At 37.4% G+C, this 18,654-nt stretch overlaps 1 protein-coding gene across 1 annotated transcript; it reads left to right on the plus strand.

Annotated features, from left to right (window-relative positions):
- The first annotated feature begins 38 nt into the window (after positions 1–38).
- TRIP13 (thyroid hormone receptor interactor 13) lies at positions 39–14,330 on the plus strand. The gene is made up of 14 exons (XM_074870170.1): positions 39–283; positions 513–615; positions 2,154–2,319; positions 2,618–2,747; positions 4,003–4,058; positions 6,062–6,152; positions 7,649–7,721; positions 8,728–8,791; positions 9,052–9,138; positions 9,952–10,058; positions 10,820–10,973; positions 11,148–11,260; positions 12,465–12,534; positions 13,082–14,330. The coding sequence occupies exons 2-14, from the start codon at positions 524–526 to the stop codon at positions 13,175–13,177; spliced, it is 1,299 nt and encodes a 432-aa protein (XP_074726271.1). The 5' UTR covers positions 39–283; positions 513–523; the 3' UTR covers positions 13,178–14,330.
- The last annotated feature ends 4,324 nt before the right edge of the window (positions 14,331–18,654 follow it).

The raw sequence follows: 18,654 nt of genomic DNA on the forward strand, positions 1-18,654 counted from the left end.
GCCGCGGAGGAAGATCCAGGTCAAGGGGGAGGGCCGGGCCGCGGCGCGCCAGCCCGCCTTTTACAAAAAGAAGGCGGCGTCGGCGTCCTGGTGCGCCAGGCTCTCCCCGCGATCGAGCGGGGTTTCTCCCGCGCGCTGTGCGGCGGAGGCGCAGCCCTCGCAGCACTCAGGGTGGTGAGGGGACGGAGGAGCCGCCCGGCCCTTCCGCTCCGCGGGTGGACCTGTGTCTCGTCCCCCCGCTCCGGCCGCACCGCACCGCGCTCGGGGCCGCGTCCGGCGTGAGGTGATTCCTCGTCCCCGCCGCGGGGGAGGGGTGGGCCGTACTGCCCGTGCGTGTGACTGGGCTGGCGACGCGTCCCCTGGTTGTCGTCGCCATCTCCGGAGGGAGGGAAGGAGGGAGGGGGAGCAGCGCCGTTTCCCGCCGTGGGTGGCGGCGCGTGGATGGGGCGCGGGGTCTCCTGTCGTGCTGGTGGCTGCAGGCCCCCCCCTCCTTGGTATCGCTTTCCCCCTAGGAGCGGGAAGGATGGATGAAGCCGCGGGGGACTTGAAGCAAGCGCTCCCCAGCGTGTGGGACAGCGTTCAGATACACGTGGAGGTTCATCAGAAATCAAGCAGGTCTCTCTGAGCCGAGCTTTGCTTGCCGCGACTTGGTCTGTTGCCTTTTGTCCTGGCGCACCCTGCTCTGCCCTCTCAGTGCTCCCCCACGAGTTTCCACACAGGCGCCTCTTCCTAAGGTTGAACAAACCCGTTTCTCTCAGTTTCTCCTTGTGCGTCACATCGTCCTGTCTCATAATCAAGTTGGCGGCCGTATTCTGGACTTGTTCCAGTATGTCATTGTCTTTGGTACAGCAGAGCCCAAAACTGCACACAGTGGTCCAGATGTGGTCTCTCAAACAGCCAGTAGACAGAAAGAATCATTTTCGCTGATGTTAGCACAGTCTAAAATAAGGTTGGCCTTATTTGTAGCAGGGACACGCTGCTGACTCATTGCCAACTTGTCCACCGTACCCTTGGGTCCTTTTTTTACAAAGCTGCTTTTCATCCAGTTGGCCTCTGGTCTCTACTGTTGTCTGGGCAGTAGATGAAGAGACAGAAGTTCGCGTTTACCTTTGCTAACTTCAGGAGATTCCTGTCAAATCGTATCTCCAGCCTGCAGAGGTCCCTCTGAATGGCAGCCCTGCTCTCTAGTATACTGACAGCTCTCCCTGCTTTGGTGTTATCTATAAACTTGCAGCAGTTGGTTTCCATCCCATTGTCCAGGGTGTAAATTAAGATGTAAATACAGCGCTGGTCCCAATATTGACAGGACCACCCCACCTTTCCCCACCTGTTTTACTCACAGCTCTGCTTAGTCTTCGTACTACTAATCACAACCCTTTGAGCTGGTCAGTCCAGCTGCCTTGTCCATTTATCCAGTCCTTATCTTACCAATTTAGCTATCTAGGTACTATGGGAAACTGTGACCAAGGTGTTGCTAAAGTCAAGGTGTAAAATATTCACTGCTCTCTTTTTGTCAGACATAAAAGACAAGGAACTGGGAGTTTGCACTGGGAATGCATCACTGAAGTTAAAGCCTTTCTGAAACCTTAAAATGGTATTCCTTTTCCTGTAGTTTTTGTCTTTTCTACTGGAATTCTCCTTATAGCATGTCCCCATCCTGAGGTATCGGCTGTCCTCAGGCATGAAAGCACAATAGAGCTTCCAAGCTAAGTGTACCAAATTCAGTCTAGTGGCTTGGCTGTGAGTTTTTCTGTTTTTCCTAGTGAAACACAGTCAGATTGCATAACTGATTTCCATTCTTGAAATCTATCTCTCTTTCCATGTCCCCTGATATGACTGCAAACAGAGCAAATAGTATTTTTTGTCTTGTGTCTTTTAATGCACAAAAACAAGTATCACACTTGTTGCTTTTGCAAACAAACTGAATTTGATAGGGTTTTTCCCCACAGAATGTTACGGCAGGAGTTGAGTGGGTTTGGGGGATTTTGTGTGCATTGGTTTTGGGGGGATGGTTTGTTTGTTGGTTTGGGGGATTTTTTTGTGAGATGGAAGCTGTTTTCCATGTAGACTTAGTGTATGAAGTAAAGCACTCTGATATTAGTTCATACTTCCTTGTAAATATGCCATCAATAATGCTGTTTCTTTCTTGTTAGCACGGCCAAGAAAGAAGATATCAGGAGGAGTGTCTTAAAGCTGCTGAACAGACATAACGTGGTGTTTGGTGATTACAAGTGGACAGAGTTTGATGATGGTTTCCTTAACAGCAACGTGCAGTCAGTGTCTATTGTGGATACAGAGCTGAAACTGAAAGACAGACAGGTATTCGCAGTGACAACGTACAGCTCTGTTCATATGCATGTGAATTAGTTGTAGGTAGACTAGTGATAGCCTAAGGACATAAGCAGGGGAAGGTCTGTGGGATGATGTAATATCTTTTATTAGGCTGTCTGGTATAACCAGGAAAAGGTGAATAAATTTTTGGGCCTACACCCCTTTGTAAGGTCTGAAACAGAAGTATTAGTCTTCAAAGATGAATGCCAGCTGAAAACTAACTTTCTTATAATTAGCTTTGAATGAGGAATGTGATATATTAAAGGTCTTTTTATGTCCATTTTAGCCTATTGACTTGAGCAAAACCAGTCTTTCTCTTCATATTTTTCATCTGAACGAAGAAGGACCAAGATCTGAAAACCTGGAAGAAGAGAATGAGGATATCATCGCAGCTAACCACTGGGTGCTACCAGCAGGTACCCATGTGATATTTCTGGAAGGTCTAGAGCAATTACAATGAAAGAAAATCTTGAAAAGCCTAAAGGTGTTTACAGGGTTATCTGTTAAAGGTATTATTTGTATATATTGTTTAACTTCGTCCTTTGTCAATGGAACCAATAGATTTGGACTTTCTGTATCATTTTGACTGAACTACTATGGGTGATTCCACCACATGTCATTTATTTCTGTAATACCTGTGGATGAGTGGAAGTAACTGGTCTTGTGGAATAAAATGTATAGTCATAATCAGAAGCATGCAAATTTTTAACCCTACAAGCTGCATTCCAGATTTTTATTTGGAGATCCACAAGAAACTCATCCATTCAAACATTCATTTTCCAGAGCCCACTGCTGGCTTCCAACCCCCAAGACAGTGCTGCTCTTGTATTTCAAACAAACAAACAAACTAGAGATTTAGAGTCCTCAGAGTGTCCTCTGAAAAGAAGAATAAGGCTTTGCTCTGCAATAGAGTGTGGCTTGCCTGTTACTATCTTGTGCTTGGGGAAGTTAGATTCTGCACCTGGAAGAAGTACAGGTGTGAGCTTAAGCTCAAAGAGACAGTGATTCTGAGATGTTTCTTGCTCTTTCCAGGTTGTCAAAAGCCTATCCATTACAATTGTTCTTTTCGGGAAGAATTCAGTCTGATACCTTGACATTATTCCCATATTATTGTAGTTTATAATTGTTCAGTCTTTTTTGTTTTCTTTGCTGAAAGCTAGACGCTAACTGCTAGAAATGATTGATACCCAAATCACACCTTTAATTTTTTATGCATTATTCAGCTATGTGCTTTTTTTGGTCTTGTACATGTTGATGTTAAAGTAAAATCCAAAGCCCTTGAATGATAAAATCGGACTTAGAACTCTCTCCTCCCACCCCAACTTTTCATAGCTCTTTATCTTGGGGAAGTGTAGGTCCATCCCCTATTGAGGGTGGAAAGAATGATGTTTTTTCTTTCATGTTAAGAAATTAAGAAGATTAATTTCTCCTCACAATTATTTGAGGAAACAGAAGTTGTGAAACTGCTGAATTTGTCTGTTAGAAAGTGGTGTTTACATTTTGAGAAAAATAACAGGTTTTTTCCATATATTTTATTTGCTGTCATAAATCTGTTCTTAATCTTTAATTGTAGTTGAGAATAACTTGAAAACTTCTTTGTGCTGCAATGGTAGATTACAAATTGCCAGATTGATTTATCCTAAACAGGTATATAATATATTGCTTTTGCAGCTGAATTCCATGGCCTTTGGGAAAGTCTTATATATGACACTGAAGTAAAATCACATGTAAGTTGAAAGTGAATAACAATTAAAATTGCTTGAGGTGCTTGAGTTGAAATGTAGGCTGTTTGAAGTTTGCTGCATCCCATGGAGAAGTTACTCGGAAATCACCAGCTCAACAAAGAGTTCTGGTGTCTGCTTATTACACTTCTGTATTTTGAAGGGTAGTATAGTCTTAGCCATTTTGCAAAGCTTATATTGTTAAAATTGCTATATAATTTTTGGTAGTTACATACGTCTCTGATGTACACTTAAAAAAGAAGGCAGAGCTGAGATATGAGCTGAGCTATCTGTATCAATGTGTAGTACTGTGAAGTCAGCTTTGCAAGAAAACTTTTCTTATGAAACTGCGTTCAGTGATGCTCATGCCACAAATGATAAATAATTTCTTCATATGCATTGGTTTATTTTACAGAAATCAGAAGTTTAACAGTTGGAGGTGGCATTTTGGTAGCAACTTAAAACTTCTCAGATGATTTTCACTTTTGCTTTAGACATATTCATCAGCCTGCGTGAGGAAAACAATGTTCTGTAGAACAGAGTAGAAATTCACTTTATTAAAATACTGCATCATGTTTTAAGGCTTATTAATTGCATGTTTTTCTAGAAGGGGAGAAAAAAATTGGTGGGAAAAAAAACTTCAAAGAGGCTTAGAAAAAATGTACACAGCATTCTTTTAATTCAGCTGCTCTTATGACAGCACTCATTAAGATGTTTATCGTGCTTGTTAAAAAAAAAACTTCTACCTGAAGTTTTTGGACACAAATAACTAATTCATTAGCTTGTTTATAATACCATAGCTACAGTATTCTCACTCAAGTCTTTATAACCACCTATAGTAAAGCAAAACATTCCAGTGATTGTACTTCTTCATTTATAAAGTAAACATCAATTAACACATTAATGTTTGTCTAATTTATGTAACTGTTTTCCAAATCATCTGTGAAATGACAAGTCTATTTAATTAGACTTACTGCTGTACTAAATAACAGCAACTTGATCACTGTTCACTCTAAGTGTATGTTGGTAGAAAGAAGCGGTAGCTTTTAATGACTAAAACTGGAACTACTTAGCTCCTGTAAAAGTAATTATGATGAATGTTCATTCTTTAATCCATGGAACTGGCTGGGTACAGTTGGATCCTACAGACTGAAATGGTTGCTGTGAATTTTCAAAATAGTACAGTGTCAATATAATATTGAAAAACATGCTGGGTGAAGTTCAGGTTTTTTTGCTGTTGCATAATTGCTCCATCTTGGACATGAGATACTACAGGAATACTGTTGTATTGTCTTATTAACACAAATGGATCAAAAGCACATTACAGGTACCAGCAACAGAAAATTATATGCTATCACGTGTTATTATAGGTGAAAATCACCGTAGGTTCACACCTGAGGTTCATATTAATTTTGTTGAAAGAGTTCTCTACTTCCTAATTCTAGATAATTCTAAAATGAAGTCATTATTTTTAGAAGCAAGCATTCAAGGAAGTACCTGCAACTTCCCTTATTTGGTAGGATATGTAATCTACAAATTTCTTACAGTAGCTTCATTCCTTACAAATGCTTCAGTAGAAAGGAACTAATATGTGACAGGTGGGTTGACTACATCAAACCAAACAGATGTATTGCTGTATAACATCTAAACAGGACCTGAACTTTGACTGGACTTGGGCAGCTTGTGTTTTAAAGCCACACTATAAATGGGACAATGGAAAATAAAAATAATTTCACTTCCTTAAAGCATTTCATTTGTTCACGTGCAAGTTCTGGAACTCCATTTGGGTCCAGTGCATGCTATTCTTTTTCTTGAGGGCAGGAAGAAAATTAATTTCCAACTTTCGCAGAAAGAAAATTTGCCTATGACTAAAATACGTGAGCCCAATTTTTGTGTGTGTGTGTGTGTGTGTTAAGAGTACATAATAGACATAATTAGGAGATTGCTTCTATTTTTAATTGTATTTGCTGATATACCTCTAAATTGTGTTCTCTTTTTCTTCTCTTCAGTTACTTGATTATGTGACAACGACATTACTATTTTCTGACAAAAACGTTGACAGCAACCTGATATCATGGAACAGAGTTGTTTTGCTGCATGGTAAAAATTATCTGTCTTAAACCAAGTAGATTCATTGGCCATCTTTTTATACTTTCCTTCTGGAAAAACTTATATTGCACTTCTGTGTAGTGAAATTAGATGATCCAAAAGCAGCAGAGAAGTACTCTCTGTATACTACATGTTTAGATGAAATGTAATGTCAGAATCAAATCAATGTTCACATGTACTATGTTTTGCAGGAATTTAAATTCTAAAATTTATAATGGAGTGACAATAGTTTTTTTTAATTTATTTTAATTTTTAAGTGATAATATTTTTCTTTTTGTATAAAGTGCAAAAATAATGCCGATACTGAGGACATTAGGAACCATATATTAGTTACAGTTCTATCAAGGTATGAAAAAATTTGTTAGTTATGGCTTTGTAAAAACTTTCAAGAGAACTGGGAGATCAATCTGTGCTGTGTTGTTAAGACCGTGTGTTCTGTTGTCAAGTATGAAGGCAGTGTTCTTGCTAATTTAGTTATTACTATTTCAGTGGAGCTGTAATCTTCAGTCAGTCATAGCTTACTGTGGAGGTTATACTGTAAATGAGATTAACATCAACTGAATCTATTTTCTTGCAAAATGCAGCTTTCTATTAATTACAATTTTGTCATCAAGACTGATATTCAAAAATAAAAGGGCATAGTGGAAATGTTTATTATGAGTGATGATTATACTTAAGTTATAACTATTTATCAGTTTAGAAGCTGCATGATGTTTTTTGTTTGGAAAACAATTTATTTCAGACTGTTAGATATAGGATAGATATATTTAATTTTCGTAATGAGCTCTTTGTTGAGATCACAAAGACGTTAATACTGGGAAACCTACAACTGTTGTAGTGCAAAATACATTTATGCTATAATGGCAGTACTGGCTGTGAATGAAAGTACTGTCATCTGGGTGATGTTTAGCACCCACACATCAACTTCCATATGTTCATACTCTGTTTAACTATGCTTGTACTTGTCCATTTGGAGAAAGTCTGTGTGGCTCTACCATAGGGTGGCAAGCCAGATCCAAAAGGTTTGTCCCAGAGGAGACTTCCTAAAATGCTCTGGAGTGCCCCAAGAGGTTTCTGGGAAAGTGGACAGCTGATCAAACTAGGCAGGATGTGTTTCTATTTTGTGTGTTTCAGGAAGATACAAGTTTAGGCATAGCACTGATTTTTGAGAATGCTAATAAACGCAAGCCCTGCTAGGGTGATACACTTTGCTTCTGCAGCTGTTGAGTATTTTAACTTTATGGTGTCTACATACAAACTATTACACTTAACTGTATTAATAAGTGAAAATTATAGAAATTCAGAACTCAGCTCTAGGACTATAGAGGAGTAAGCAACCTTCTCAAAATACTCTGGTGTTCACAATCGTTGTCTGCTTTTATTCTACAATTAGTGCTGTAATGAAGTACAGTAGTTACCAAGATGTTACGTGTCATTAACAATCTGATGCAGATTTTGTGTAATATATGGATTTGATTTCAAACCAGGCCCTCCTGGAACTGGTAAAACCTCTCTCTGTAAAGCACTGGCTCAGAAGCTGACAATTCGACTGTCATACAGGTGATCATTTTTGGAAATTTTTCACTTTAGTTTACTGTTCCTAATTGCTCTTTTTCGGTAGCCCAAAGATATTTAATGTTTGATTTCAAGTAACTGGTGCCAAGTGCTAATGTTCGTAGTTCTTTTACAGTGCACCTGGCTAGCAATAAAATTGATCTGATAGAGAGACTGCTTAGGATATTTTAATGCCTTTTAAAATGTGTAATTAGTTGTGCTCAGGTATGTAAAACAAATTCCAGTGGCGACTTAGTCATTTTTTTGTGCTCACATTGTGCATCAGTGAATATTAAAGGACAAAGGATCACAGAGTATCGAGCCTGCTATCTGTATCTTCATGTCTAAGAAAGCCTGTTTTTAATAGATAGTGATTTTGTAACCGATTTGTTTTGTCCTTGGATTCTCTGAATGCCACAGTCTGTAGAGATCAGTCTGTATATCAGACAAGTAGTAAGAGTTAGCCTGAAGCTTCGTAGCAACTTAAAAAAATTATATTAAAAAATATATAAAAAATATATTTAAAAAAATGTTATCTAAAATGCTAGGTGTAACATAAATAATGTGTAATTATTGTAGCAATCTGACTCTAGCCCAAGCTGAATTTATGACAAACATGGTCTATATAATGTGTGGTTGAGATACTTTGTCCTAAGGATATCCATGCAGAGCCAAGTAAATAAGCTTCTGCTTTTATATGTGTTCTTGCTATACTGAACAAAATCTTCCACAAACAGAAGAATGAGGCCATTAGAATGGTAACTGTTACTTAAACTATATTTAAATAGAACCTGTTCTAATGAAGGAGTTTGGATAGCAATTTAATATCAAGAATTCTAGTGAGACACATTTCTGGAAATGACAGTTAAACTCAAAATAGGTATTATGTTTTGAAGAGTAAGTAATTTAAAGTGCTAATTCACAGAATTCCAGTGTTGAAATGGAAGGAATGAGACTTATGGAAGTTAGTGATATCACTGAGTTCATACTTCTTTTCCTCTTCATACTTTAGGTACAGGTATGGACAGTTCATTGAGATAAACAGCCATAGCCTTTTCTCTAAATGGTTTTCTGAGGTATGTATTGATGTAGCTAATAATGTAGCTAACATAGACTTTGTGTTTTAGAAATTACACTCTTTCTATTGAGCTTGTTTCATAAAATAACTGTGCCCCAAACATTACTCAGAATAATTAATGTGTTTGAGAACACCAAAATGGAAGCTGTATTAGAAAGTTATTTTAAAAAACAGGTATTTCCATCTTTAAATATGGTAAGGCTTGGAAAGTTGTGTGATAAGGAAATAGTTCAACATATGCATATGATGTCTTTCTAGAGTGGCAAGCTTGTAACCAAGATGTTCCAGAAGATTCAAGAGTTAATTGATGACAAAGATGCTCTTGTATTTGTACTGATTGATGAGGTATGATTCTAATAGCATTGAGGTACATAAAATTTAGCAGAAAGTAAATTGATGGGCGGAAACTGTGATAATGCTCATTTGTAAAGAACAATAAAAGCATATTTATGCTTTTTTGTAAATTACATAACTTTGTGCAGAAGAATGAATTTTAATCTTGACTACTGCAGATTTAAGAGATTTGGGAGGAACACAGTATGATTTAGCAGGCAAATTCCAGCTGAAAATGAAGCAAAACATTTCTTGGTGGAACTTCCCTTGCTCATGTGTGTTTACAAGTGGAGCATTGTTTTAAACATCAGAGTAGCCTAGATTTGTACTAATTGTGCTCTTACGTATGTTGAAAAGCTCTAGAAAGCACTTACGGTGCAGTTCATTGTCTAGATTCTCTTCAGACTTGCATACAAAAGCAACTTAGTAAGTGTGTACCTTATTAACTTGGTTATACTGGAGTTCCAATGGGGAAGCTCATTCTAAATTCAATGTATTCGTTATTCTGTTGTGTGTCATCCCCCCACCCCACCCCCCAAATTTAATTAAAATGCCTCCATTCTGCTGTCTAAACAGGTATTTCACTCACTACGCTTTGCTTCCTTGACATCCTTTTCTCTCTCCCAGTAAATTCCTACTAAAAAAAAGATTTTGAAGATGATAGTTTACATGCCAGACACAGGGATCTGAAGGTGTATTGTCTGGGTTCTTGCTGCCAGCACTCCAAATGTGTAATCTTTCAAGGGAGTTTTTTTGGTGTTTTGGTGGTATTTTTGTGTGTGTTGGTTTTTTTTTTGTTTGTTGAGTTGGTTTGGTTTCTTGTAGGTAGAAAGCCTCACAGCAGCCCGCAGTGCCTTCAAGGCAGGCACAGAGCCTTCAGATGCTATTCGTGTGGTGAATGCTGTACTGACACAAATAGATCAGATTAAAAGGTAAACTCACATTATTGCAACAGCAATCCAAAGCAGACTTGCACAACACGTGGCTGAGAAGCAATTGTTAATGATGCTTGGTCCACGTTGCGTGCTGGATTTAGTGTTGTATATCATCTCTTGTTTTATTCCTGCCACTTCCTTTTTTGGGTATACTTGGCTTTGTTCACAGAAAGAAAGGTGCCCTGGTATTTGGCCCTGTCTTGCAGATAATTAAAATTGACTTATCCATACATAAAAGTTCACAGGTTTCATCCAGAAATAGCTATGGTTAAGAATGTTCTTTCAACATTTCTTAGAGCAAGATGTTACTTCTCTTTTAAGCTCACTCTAACGTCATCCACAGTTAGAATGTGTCACATTGCCACTTAGTTAAACTATATATTGTCTACTGCATTCAAATGGAAAACATGTAGATTAAAGGTTCAAATTTACAAGTCGTCTTTTCATAATCTTTTTTTGGTGGCAGAAACTATGCCTGTAGGCTCTAGATAGTTAACGTATATCACTTCTAAAATAGGGTTGGAGAAACTACGGACACTTGAGAAACAGCTGAAGGGAAGAGACTATGCATTGAAATAGATTGGTGATTACTGGCCAAGAGCTTCAGATCATTTAATGTAATTGCTGGCTGACAAGAGTGATGTGACTGCTTGTTGCGTGAAATGGCTTGAGTCTTAAGAAGGAAGGTATCGGTTTGCCAAACACAAAAGGAGATAATTCTTGTACATGTGACCTAAAAATCTGCTTTTATCTTGAAGGTATCCCAATGTAGTTATCCTGACTACTTCAAATATTACGGAGAAAATTGACATGGCCTTTGTAGACAGGGCTGACATAAAACAATACATTGGACCTCCATCCCCTGCAGCAATATTTAAAATATATCTTTCTTGCTTGGAAGAACTGATGAAGGTAATATTTTGAAAGCAAGACTGTAAAACATATTTTAATAAATGACATTTAAATCATACTTTCTAAATAACAAGAATACACAAATTTCCTTCTCTTATTTCCACTCTTACTGTAGAATTTAATTTTGAATGTATTTAAGTTTTTCATGCAACAGTGTATAACTCTTCTTTCTAGTGTCAAATAATATATCCTCGGCAGCAGCTCCTGACACTCAGAGAGCTAGAGATGATAGGCTTTGTAGAAAATAATGTGTCAAGGTTAAGCCTGGTACTAAAAGAAATCTCAAGGTAAGATTCTGAAATTCTACATTTTTATATATATATATTTTTTATATATATATATACATAATGAGTTGTGGAATGATGTCTAAAACTAACTGAATTTCATAACGGCTAGAGTTCTGAAACATCTCAATTTTTTTCTGTTAGTGTTAGTGCAAAACCTTTCAGCAGACAAAAAGTAGAAGCGATCAGGATTGGCCAACATTTCTTGGTCTCAGATCTCGCTTGTCTTAGTAATGCTTCTGGTTTCTGCTCTGTCCTTTGAAGTCCTCTTGACAAATTGCTGGCTGGATTAGTGAGATGCCTTAGATTTCAGTGGATATTGTGAATTGTAATGCAGTTTAGCGGAAATAACACTGATCTTAGTTGCTGCTGAGAAAGTGTCTTGGAATGCCTTGCAATCTCCTAAGTCAGTTTTTAGCATTGAGATATAAGTGGATGGAAGCAAAGGGGAAAGGAGTGAAGTGTAAATGGAGAGTGTTATGATTTGCTGAGTATGCCAGCGGAGCACATAGTCTTTCACAGCAGCATACAATTCTTGAAACAATAAAAATGATACTTATAATATCGAGCAATATTTTTTTCCAAAGTGCTGGTCCCTATGGAACAAAATAAAATAACATTCATAAAGTCAGGAAAGTGTGTTTTCCTTCTGTTCCTGAAGTATGCAATCTTAACCAGTGAGGAGTGGAGTAAAAGTAAGGGAGTTTTTCCTCGCATAGAGGTTTGTGTTCTACATAGACAGTGGTGCTCAGAGAAGAGGGAAACATATATTGAGTAGGTGAGGTAAAGGAAACTGTGTGTAAATGGTGGGAAGAAGGAGAAAAGCTGTAGCTGGGACGTCCAGCCTTAAAACCAGATTTGTCAAGTCCTTCCAAGTGTGGTTATGTCTGTACCATACCGTTTCAGAGTAGGCATTCCCCCAAATTCACGCGATGCAGCACAGTAATGTGAAGGGCGTGATGTCACCCTCGGCAGGCAGATGTGACTGTGCTATTTCTGTACCCTTGCTTGCTTTTCTGTACTGTATAGCCTCCCATAGGCTGAAGTTGTTCACTTCCTGCTTCTGCTAAAAGTGCTGCAAGTGACCTGCTGAATTGTGATTTGAGGTTTTTTTTAGAGCAACTTATGAGAGAAACACAGAAAAAGATCTTCTTTTAAGAGTGGATATTTAGCATTGAAGCAGCATTTGTCTCTGTTTTACTTATAGAAGAAGTGATGGTCTTAGTGGCCGGGTCCTGAGAAAACTTCCTTTCCTAGCACATGCACTTTATATTCAAGTAAGTTGTTTCTATTCATTATAGCTTGGTTTGGTTTTGAGACAGGTGGGAAGATATTTGGACACTGCCTGAAGTAAAAGATTGCGTCTAAACCCCCCTTTAAATTACACTGGTTTTGCAGCTTTGTATACTGAAATGATTTTGTGCTGCCCATAATTTAAAATGAGACTGAAGAAGACGGGTAGGGTTGACCTGTCCAACAGCATCCTACTTTTAATTAAATGTTGTGATAGAACATTGATACTGATTCTCTGATAATCTCTTGCTGAACGAAAACCCTCTGCCACTTTATAAATAGTTTGTTAAAAACCTTTTTTGAAGCAAATCCACAGTAATAGTGATTGACTCAAGATTTTTCATAGCTTGACTTTGACTTTATTATGCTAGCTGTTTTAAAATAAGCCTGCAGGTTTGTGGTTTGTAGCATTTTGAAAATTTTGTAACATGGAAGTTAAGTATTTCTCTTTCAAATACAGTGATTTGTATGTAAAATATTATGTATGCCTATTGCTGTAGCACGTCTAACAAAATATTTTCTTATTTTCAGTCCCCCAGTGTTACAATGACAACGTTTCTTCAGGCTCTTTCACTTGCAGTAGACAAACAATTTGAAGAAAGAAAGAAACTTGCAGACTGTGTGTGATACTCTTTTATAGTTATCTGTATTGTTAACACTGAAAACCATATATGTTTCATACAAACTGTGCAACTTCCGTGCATCTGTAAAATAGATTGTCACCTTAAAAAACCTGGAATGCTTAATCTAGTTTTTCAAAACATTCATTAATAAACAATTAAGAAATTTTACAGCATGTTTTTCAAAAGCTTTATTTCAAATGCTAGTAAGATTGTAAAATACTCTTGCTAAAAGTCAGTTTTCATCTTTTGCAGTTATTAAAAGTGGTCAGACTTCCATTCCTTGTTTCTTAATCACTACATTTCTATTCATGCATCAGTTTGTATACTTCTGATTTCTTTTATATTTCTAATAGCAATAGAAATTCAGTCTTTGGATCTGATACTTCTGCGACAAATGCAGTATTTGTTATGGCTTCTGAAATAACAAGCAGGAAACTGAAGGATTTGAAGTGCTCAGTGATGGCCCAGACCTTTTACACTGACATCTCTTTGTCTTGAAGTTTAATATCAAGTATTACTTTTTTAAATTATGGCAGATTCAAAAGTTTAAAATCAAGAGATCATTTAATTGTATTTGGTAATACTACTCTTGTGTCGTTGCAAGGACGTGAACCAGAGTGGACCACGTTTTCTCACTGAAGAGTAACTACAGTGTGTAAGAAAGGTTCTTTAAAATGCATGAAGTTTGGTTTGATTTTGTTCTATAAACATGACATAAAAGTTACATCTGTGGAGAAAAGTATTTTGTAGTACAAAAGCCAGGAAATGTATGCATCCAGTTCCTAAAGAAACAGAGTCAACTTTTATATGGTAATTACATATCCTATATAATATTGGTTACAAAACTGTCAACTTTTCTTTTTCTTTTGTATTTACAAGTATTTTATCTGCAGTCAGTTGAAAGAAAGAAATGTTAAGGGAGTTTCCAGATTAGAACTTTAATTTTTCTTAAATGAAGATAAAATAGTGAGATTTATGTTGATGATATCCAGTTAATGAATGCCTCCTAGCTGTTGGTACTGGAAATACTTTAATGATAGTGCATTTTGTTACTTCCTTGTCTGTATCTTTTAAATCAATGTTACACTATACATTCATGAGATGAAAGATTTTTATTAATGAACACTATAAACTGTGCATTAAAAAATCACACAGAACTTGTTAAGTGCTAGTAAATTTCTATTATGGCATCTATATTTATGTAAAGAGAGCGTCTTTGATAAGCCTAAGTGCTGTTCATTATATTACTTTTGAAAGTAACTTATTAAATTTATTTCCTATCCATCCCCTCAAAAAAGAAGGGGTGTAAACAGGAGAAGATTGTACCAAGTTCAGTCATTTGCAATTGTGTACTCTAATTTTCCAGCACTCATTGTTTTGGAAATACTGGTACTCAGAAGAAACTTCCATAAAAGCTAGGTGTAGGAAGACTACTGAAGGGCGAAATTTTATATAGACTCTAGTCCATAGTGGATTTGTGGCTTTTAATTTAAAGAGATTTAGAGACTTAAAATGAGTATTCATTCAATACAGGTGTGTATTATTATGTGTGCCTGTCTTGATGGTCCATGTCATAGATACTGGAGTACTTCCATGGTAATGCAAACGCATGGAATTATCTTCCAGTCTGGATTTGAGATTCTTTAAGAACTGTAGAGGCTCCAAAAATTGCACGTTCTTGTGTATGTTTTATTGAGGGTATATACATTTCCTCTGCTTCCAAAGCAGGCCTTACTAGTGCTGCTTGTTTGATCTTTCTGTAGACTCACTGAGTATATCAAGGCTATAAAAACTGTGGAGACTAGCTGTTCCTCCAGTTTATACCTCCCCTCCTCATTCCTTGGTCAGAGATGATATTTTCTCCAGCCATGTAGTTTACTTTTTTCTTAGCATTTCATAGATACTCTAAGTATTCCCACTCAAACTAGGACACACTAGTAGTCTGAGACTTGAACAGAATTTGGACATCATTGTTAGCAGGTGCAGTTTTGCTAATACATGTATTCGTGCTATGGCTGGCGATAGTTTAATCTTTTATTAGAATCCTAGTTAACTAATTCTGATGAGTGATTTATTTTAGGTGGTAATTCCAGAAAGAAAACTCACGCAGTAAGGAAGGTTTATTTCTCCCTGTTTTCCAGTTGTGTGGAAAGTACTGCCCTGCATGCCCTGTATAGAACAGACATTTTGGATATTTTTTTTCTTGAGAATTTTAGTTCAACACAATTTTAAATTCTGAAGAAACTGTATCTTTGAAGAGAATCACCTTGAAACAGGTTGTATTTGCTTTGGAGGGAAGTATTTACTGCTGCTTTTGTCGAAGATGCCTTCATTTATATCCAAGAGTATAAAATGAATGAAACTAGACAAAGAACATAAAATGTGAAGCCTTACTACAACCTAGGGCTTAGGCCATTCAGCTGGAAGAGGGTGCTTGGGAGGTTCTAGGCTGAACTGTTTCTATCTTGTATTTAATGACCACCTACTCTGAAGTACGCATGTTTTCTGCAGAACAGAAACAGAGGGTCATATCAGCCCCCATGGAATCTTATTTAGCCTTTTTTTGCAAACAGGTAATTTTATTTTAATGAAGGCAGAAAAAGAATGTTTGTGCTCTGGTTGGATTGTTTTATGGATTTCCAGGACTGCTATAAGGATGGACACATTGGATATGAAGAGTCCTCAGAGTAACCTCCCCCAGTCAGTGCAGGTCTCTCATGCTCAAATGCAGTAACCATGGCTGTTCTTTTCACAGGAGACTCAGTGGCCACCCATTAATCCTCTGTTTTCTTTCTGGGTTCAGTTAATGATTATATGGAGGGAAGAGTCCTCTTTTTCAGGTACAATTCCAGATGAGTTTTTTGATTTTCAAACATAACCATAAATCATAACGACCATCTTTTAGCACACACAAAAAATTTTCTACTTTGTTAACAGATTGCTTCTAATTCCGCTCAAAGCCACTAGATGGCAAGCATGAATCCTTGAGTTTTAGCAAGTCATGTGAGAATGGGAACGCTGGCTGAAAGTTTCAAAAGCCCTAACGAACAAGACTTACTTTGCTGCAGTGAAAAATCCTCTTCAAAATGTAATGTTAGCTGTAATGTAACGCCATAGAATTTCTCTGCTTAACCTTACAGAAAGAGAGATTCTGGGATATGAAACGTTTTGCCAATAAAAAGAAGCCGTTGCAGAATTTGATCCAAAGATGAAACACAGTGAGTTTTCCATGCTATGGCAGAAATTATTTTGTGCTGTAGTTTAACCATCTCATCCACTGGGTGGTGGATTTAGAAGATTATCTGGGATCTAGGTCACTATAAGCAGAGATGATGAAATTTTGAGCCTGGTGAAGGCAAAGACTTTTAGCGTAGCACATTGAAGTATGTGGAATGTGAGCTTTTATAACAGCTAAGTAATCCTGAAATAGCGAAGTAAAATCTTTTTTTGTTTGTTTGCAAAAAGCAAACGTAGACCATTTGCCAAGCTGAGCACTGCTTATTTTATGAGATATTTCTGTGACAAACATTTTTCCAAGCAGCTGAAAGTGTTCGTTTCTGATCCAGATCCTATGGTATGATTTTCAAAATTGGGGAAGAGGAGGTTGAAGAGGGAAGGCTTTTATTACCCAGTTTATTCACTGGAAATTATGCAGAGACAGTGATTTTTCTAAAATGAATCTTAAAGGTTAAATAGCTGTCTAAAACTTTGGACCTATGGAAATGCACAATCCGTTTCAAATGATCCTAATTTCATGGCTCACTGTCAGTGCAGTGTTGTGCTTTTATACTTTTCAGTTTAGAAAGGGATGAGAACCCAGGGTAGGAGAGCCAAGGCCAGACACTGAGAACAATATGATGGTTTTGAAGCAAGTTTCTAGAAATTGACAGAGGATTTGTGTTTGATTTATTTGCAATATATGTGTTTGTAAGAGTTGAAGAGAATAAAGTTGATGTGGTCTGCTAAAAAGTGTCAGGTAATTTGCTAAAGAATGAGGAGGCAGATGCATGGATTTTAAGTCAGACATCTGAGGTTATCTGAAAACTGCTGGGTCTGAGACAAAATAGCTTTGTCTACAAATTTTAATGATGGTACATTGAATTCTCTAAGGATCATCTCTGAATTTAAATGAAAGATAATTAAGATCATTAAAGAAGTTAATTAAAGAACAATTTCTTTGCTCAACACCAAGCCAGATGAGTTTGTATTTCATACATAATGAAACTTCATTAGAACAATGATTGTAGGTGAAGTCTTCTGGGCAGACTTGAGTAAATAAAAGCATTGTGTATAAAGCTGTGGTGTTCTGTCCATTAAGAAGTACAAAATATATACTTTGGAAGAATTCTCTCCTTTTACTTAATAAAAATTACATTTAAATCATAATCCTTCCTTTTGTTTTTATAATTTGTTCTGTGCTATGTAAAGAAATCTGCTACTTGCATCTTTGCTCTGACATCCTCTGCATGCATTCCTGGACAAGTTGCTTATCTTTGAGTTGCCCCAATTCTCTTACCTGTGATTTTAAATTCATCTGCCCTCCTAAGGATTCAAAGTGTTCAAAGGATAAACTGGTCAGTACTTGCTTATATTTCATTTGTCTGCTAAGTTGTTCAGGGAACGGGAGTGGTCTGTGCCACTTTTGTCAACTTCCAGGAGTTAGGGTGCTTGATGGTATGATTTCTCTACAGAATTTCTAGCACTGGTTGTCACTACCCTGCATTGTCTTTTACTAGTCAGGCTGCCATATAGTGTCTCCTCTCTGCTGCTGCTGAGATAAACTCTCTGGGAAGAAGTTACCAGCTAGTTACCATCTCTGTGAGAGTTGGTAGAGAAAATAGCATTTCCAGTGGAATGCCTGAACTTGAATACAATACTAGTAGTCATAGTAAAACACCTTTTACCCTTTACATTGCTGCAGATCAGCTTAAACTAAAAAGCGGGATTCAATCTGTTTTCTTCCTTTCTAAGTCTGTATGGATTCTTGAGGCACTAATGTAGTACATAGAGGTTGGATAGAGCATGTTTCCTCATAACCAGTTGCTGGTTTGACTTACTGTGCTTACGAACAATGGCATGATTCAGGCAGGGACCACAGACAGTGCCATAGGTGAGTCTTTTTTCTTGCTGCTGGCCTCAAAGTAGCCAAGTAGTTTAAAGGAGATCAATTTATAATGAAAGACTGAAAACAAGAAAACAGTGATGTCTGAAAAGGGATCAAATTCAAAACTCTAAATGATATAAAATTCCAGAAGGTAATTTCAAAGTGCAGCCCATAAACAACAAAAAACCCCACAGAATAGTGGTGAGAGTGACACAAAGTAAGGTAGATTATTCCAGTACACTTCTTAACCTTTTTTCTTTTGTATCTTGCTGTTTTATATCTTGAGAGCATTTACATCTTGCATGGATTAATTGGTATCAGCCAGAAAACAAAACACCCCCACACACACCCTCTCTGACTTCAGTCCTTTTTCTACT

This window comes from Strix uralensis, chromosome 1 (genome assembly GCF_047716275.1).
Source record: "Strix uralensis isolate ZFMK-TIS-50842 chromosome 1, bStrUra1, whole genome shotgun sequence".
In the NCBI taxonomy this organism is placed as follows: domain Eukaryota; kingdom Metazoa; phylum Chordata; class Aves; order Strigiformes; family Strigidae; genus Strix; species Strix uralensis.

Excerpts from the sequence above, each read along its gene's own strand:
- TRIP13 (XM_074870170.1), top strand. The coding sequence starts at position 524 with ATGGATGAAGCCGCGGGGGACTTGAAGCAAGCGCTCCCCAGCGTGTGG. Across the intron at positions 4,059-6,061 it reads ACACTGAAGTAAAATCACAT|TTACTTGATTATGTGACAAC; the intron begins GTAAGTTGAAAG and ends TCTTCTCTTCAG. Across the intron at positions 7,722-8,727 it reads ACAATTCGACTGTCATACAG|GTACAGGTATGGACAGTTCA; the intron begins GTGATCATTTTT and ends TTCATACTTTAG.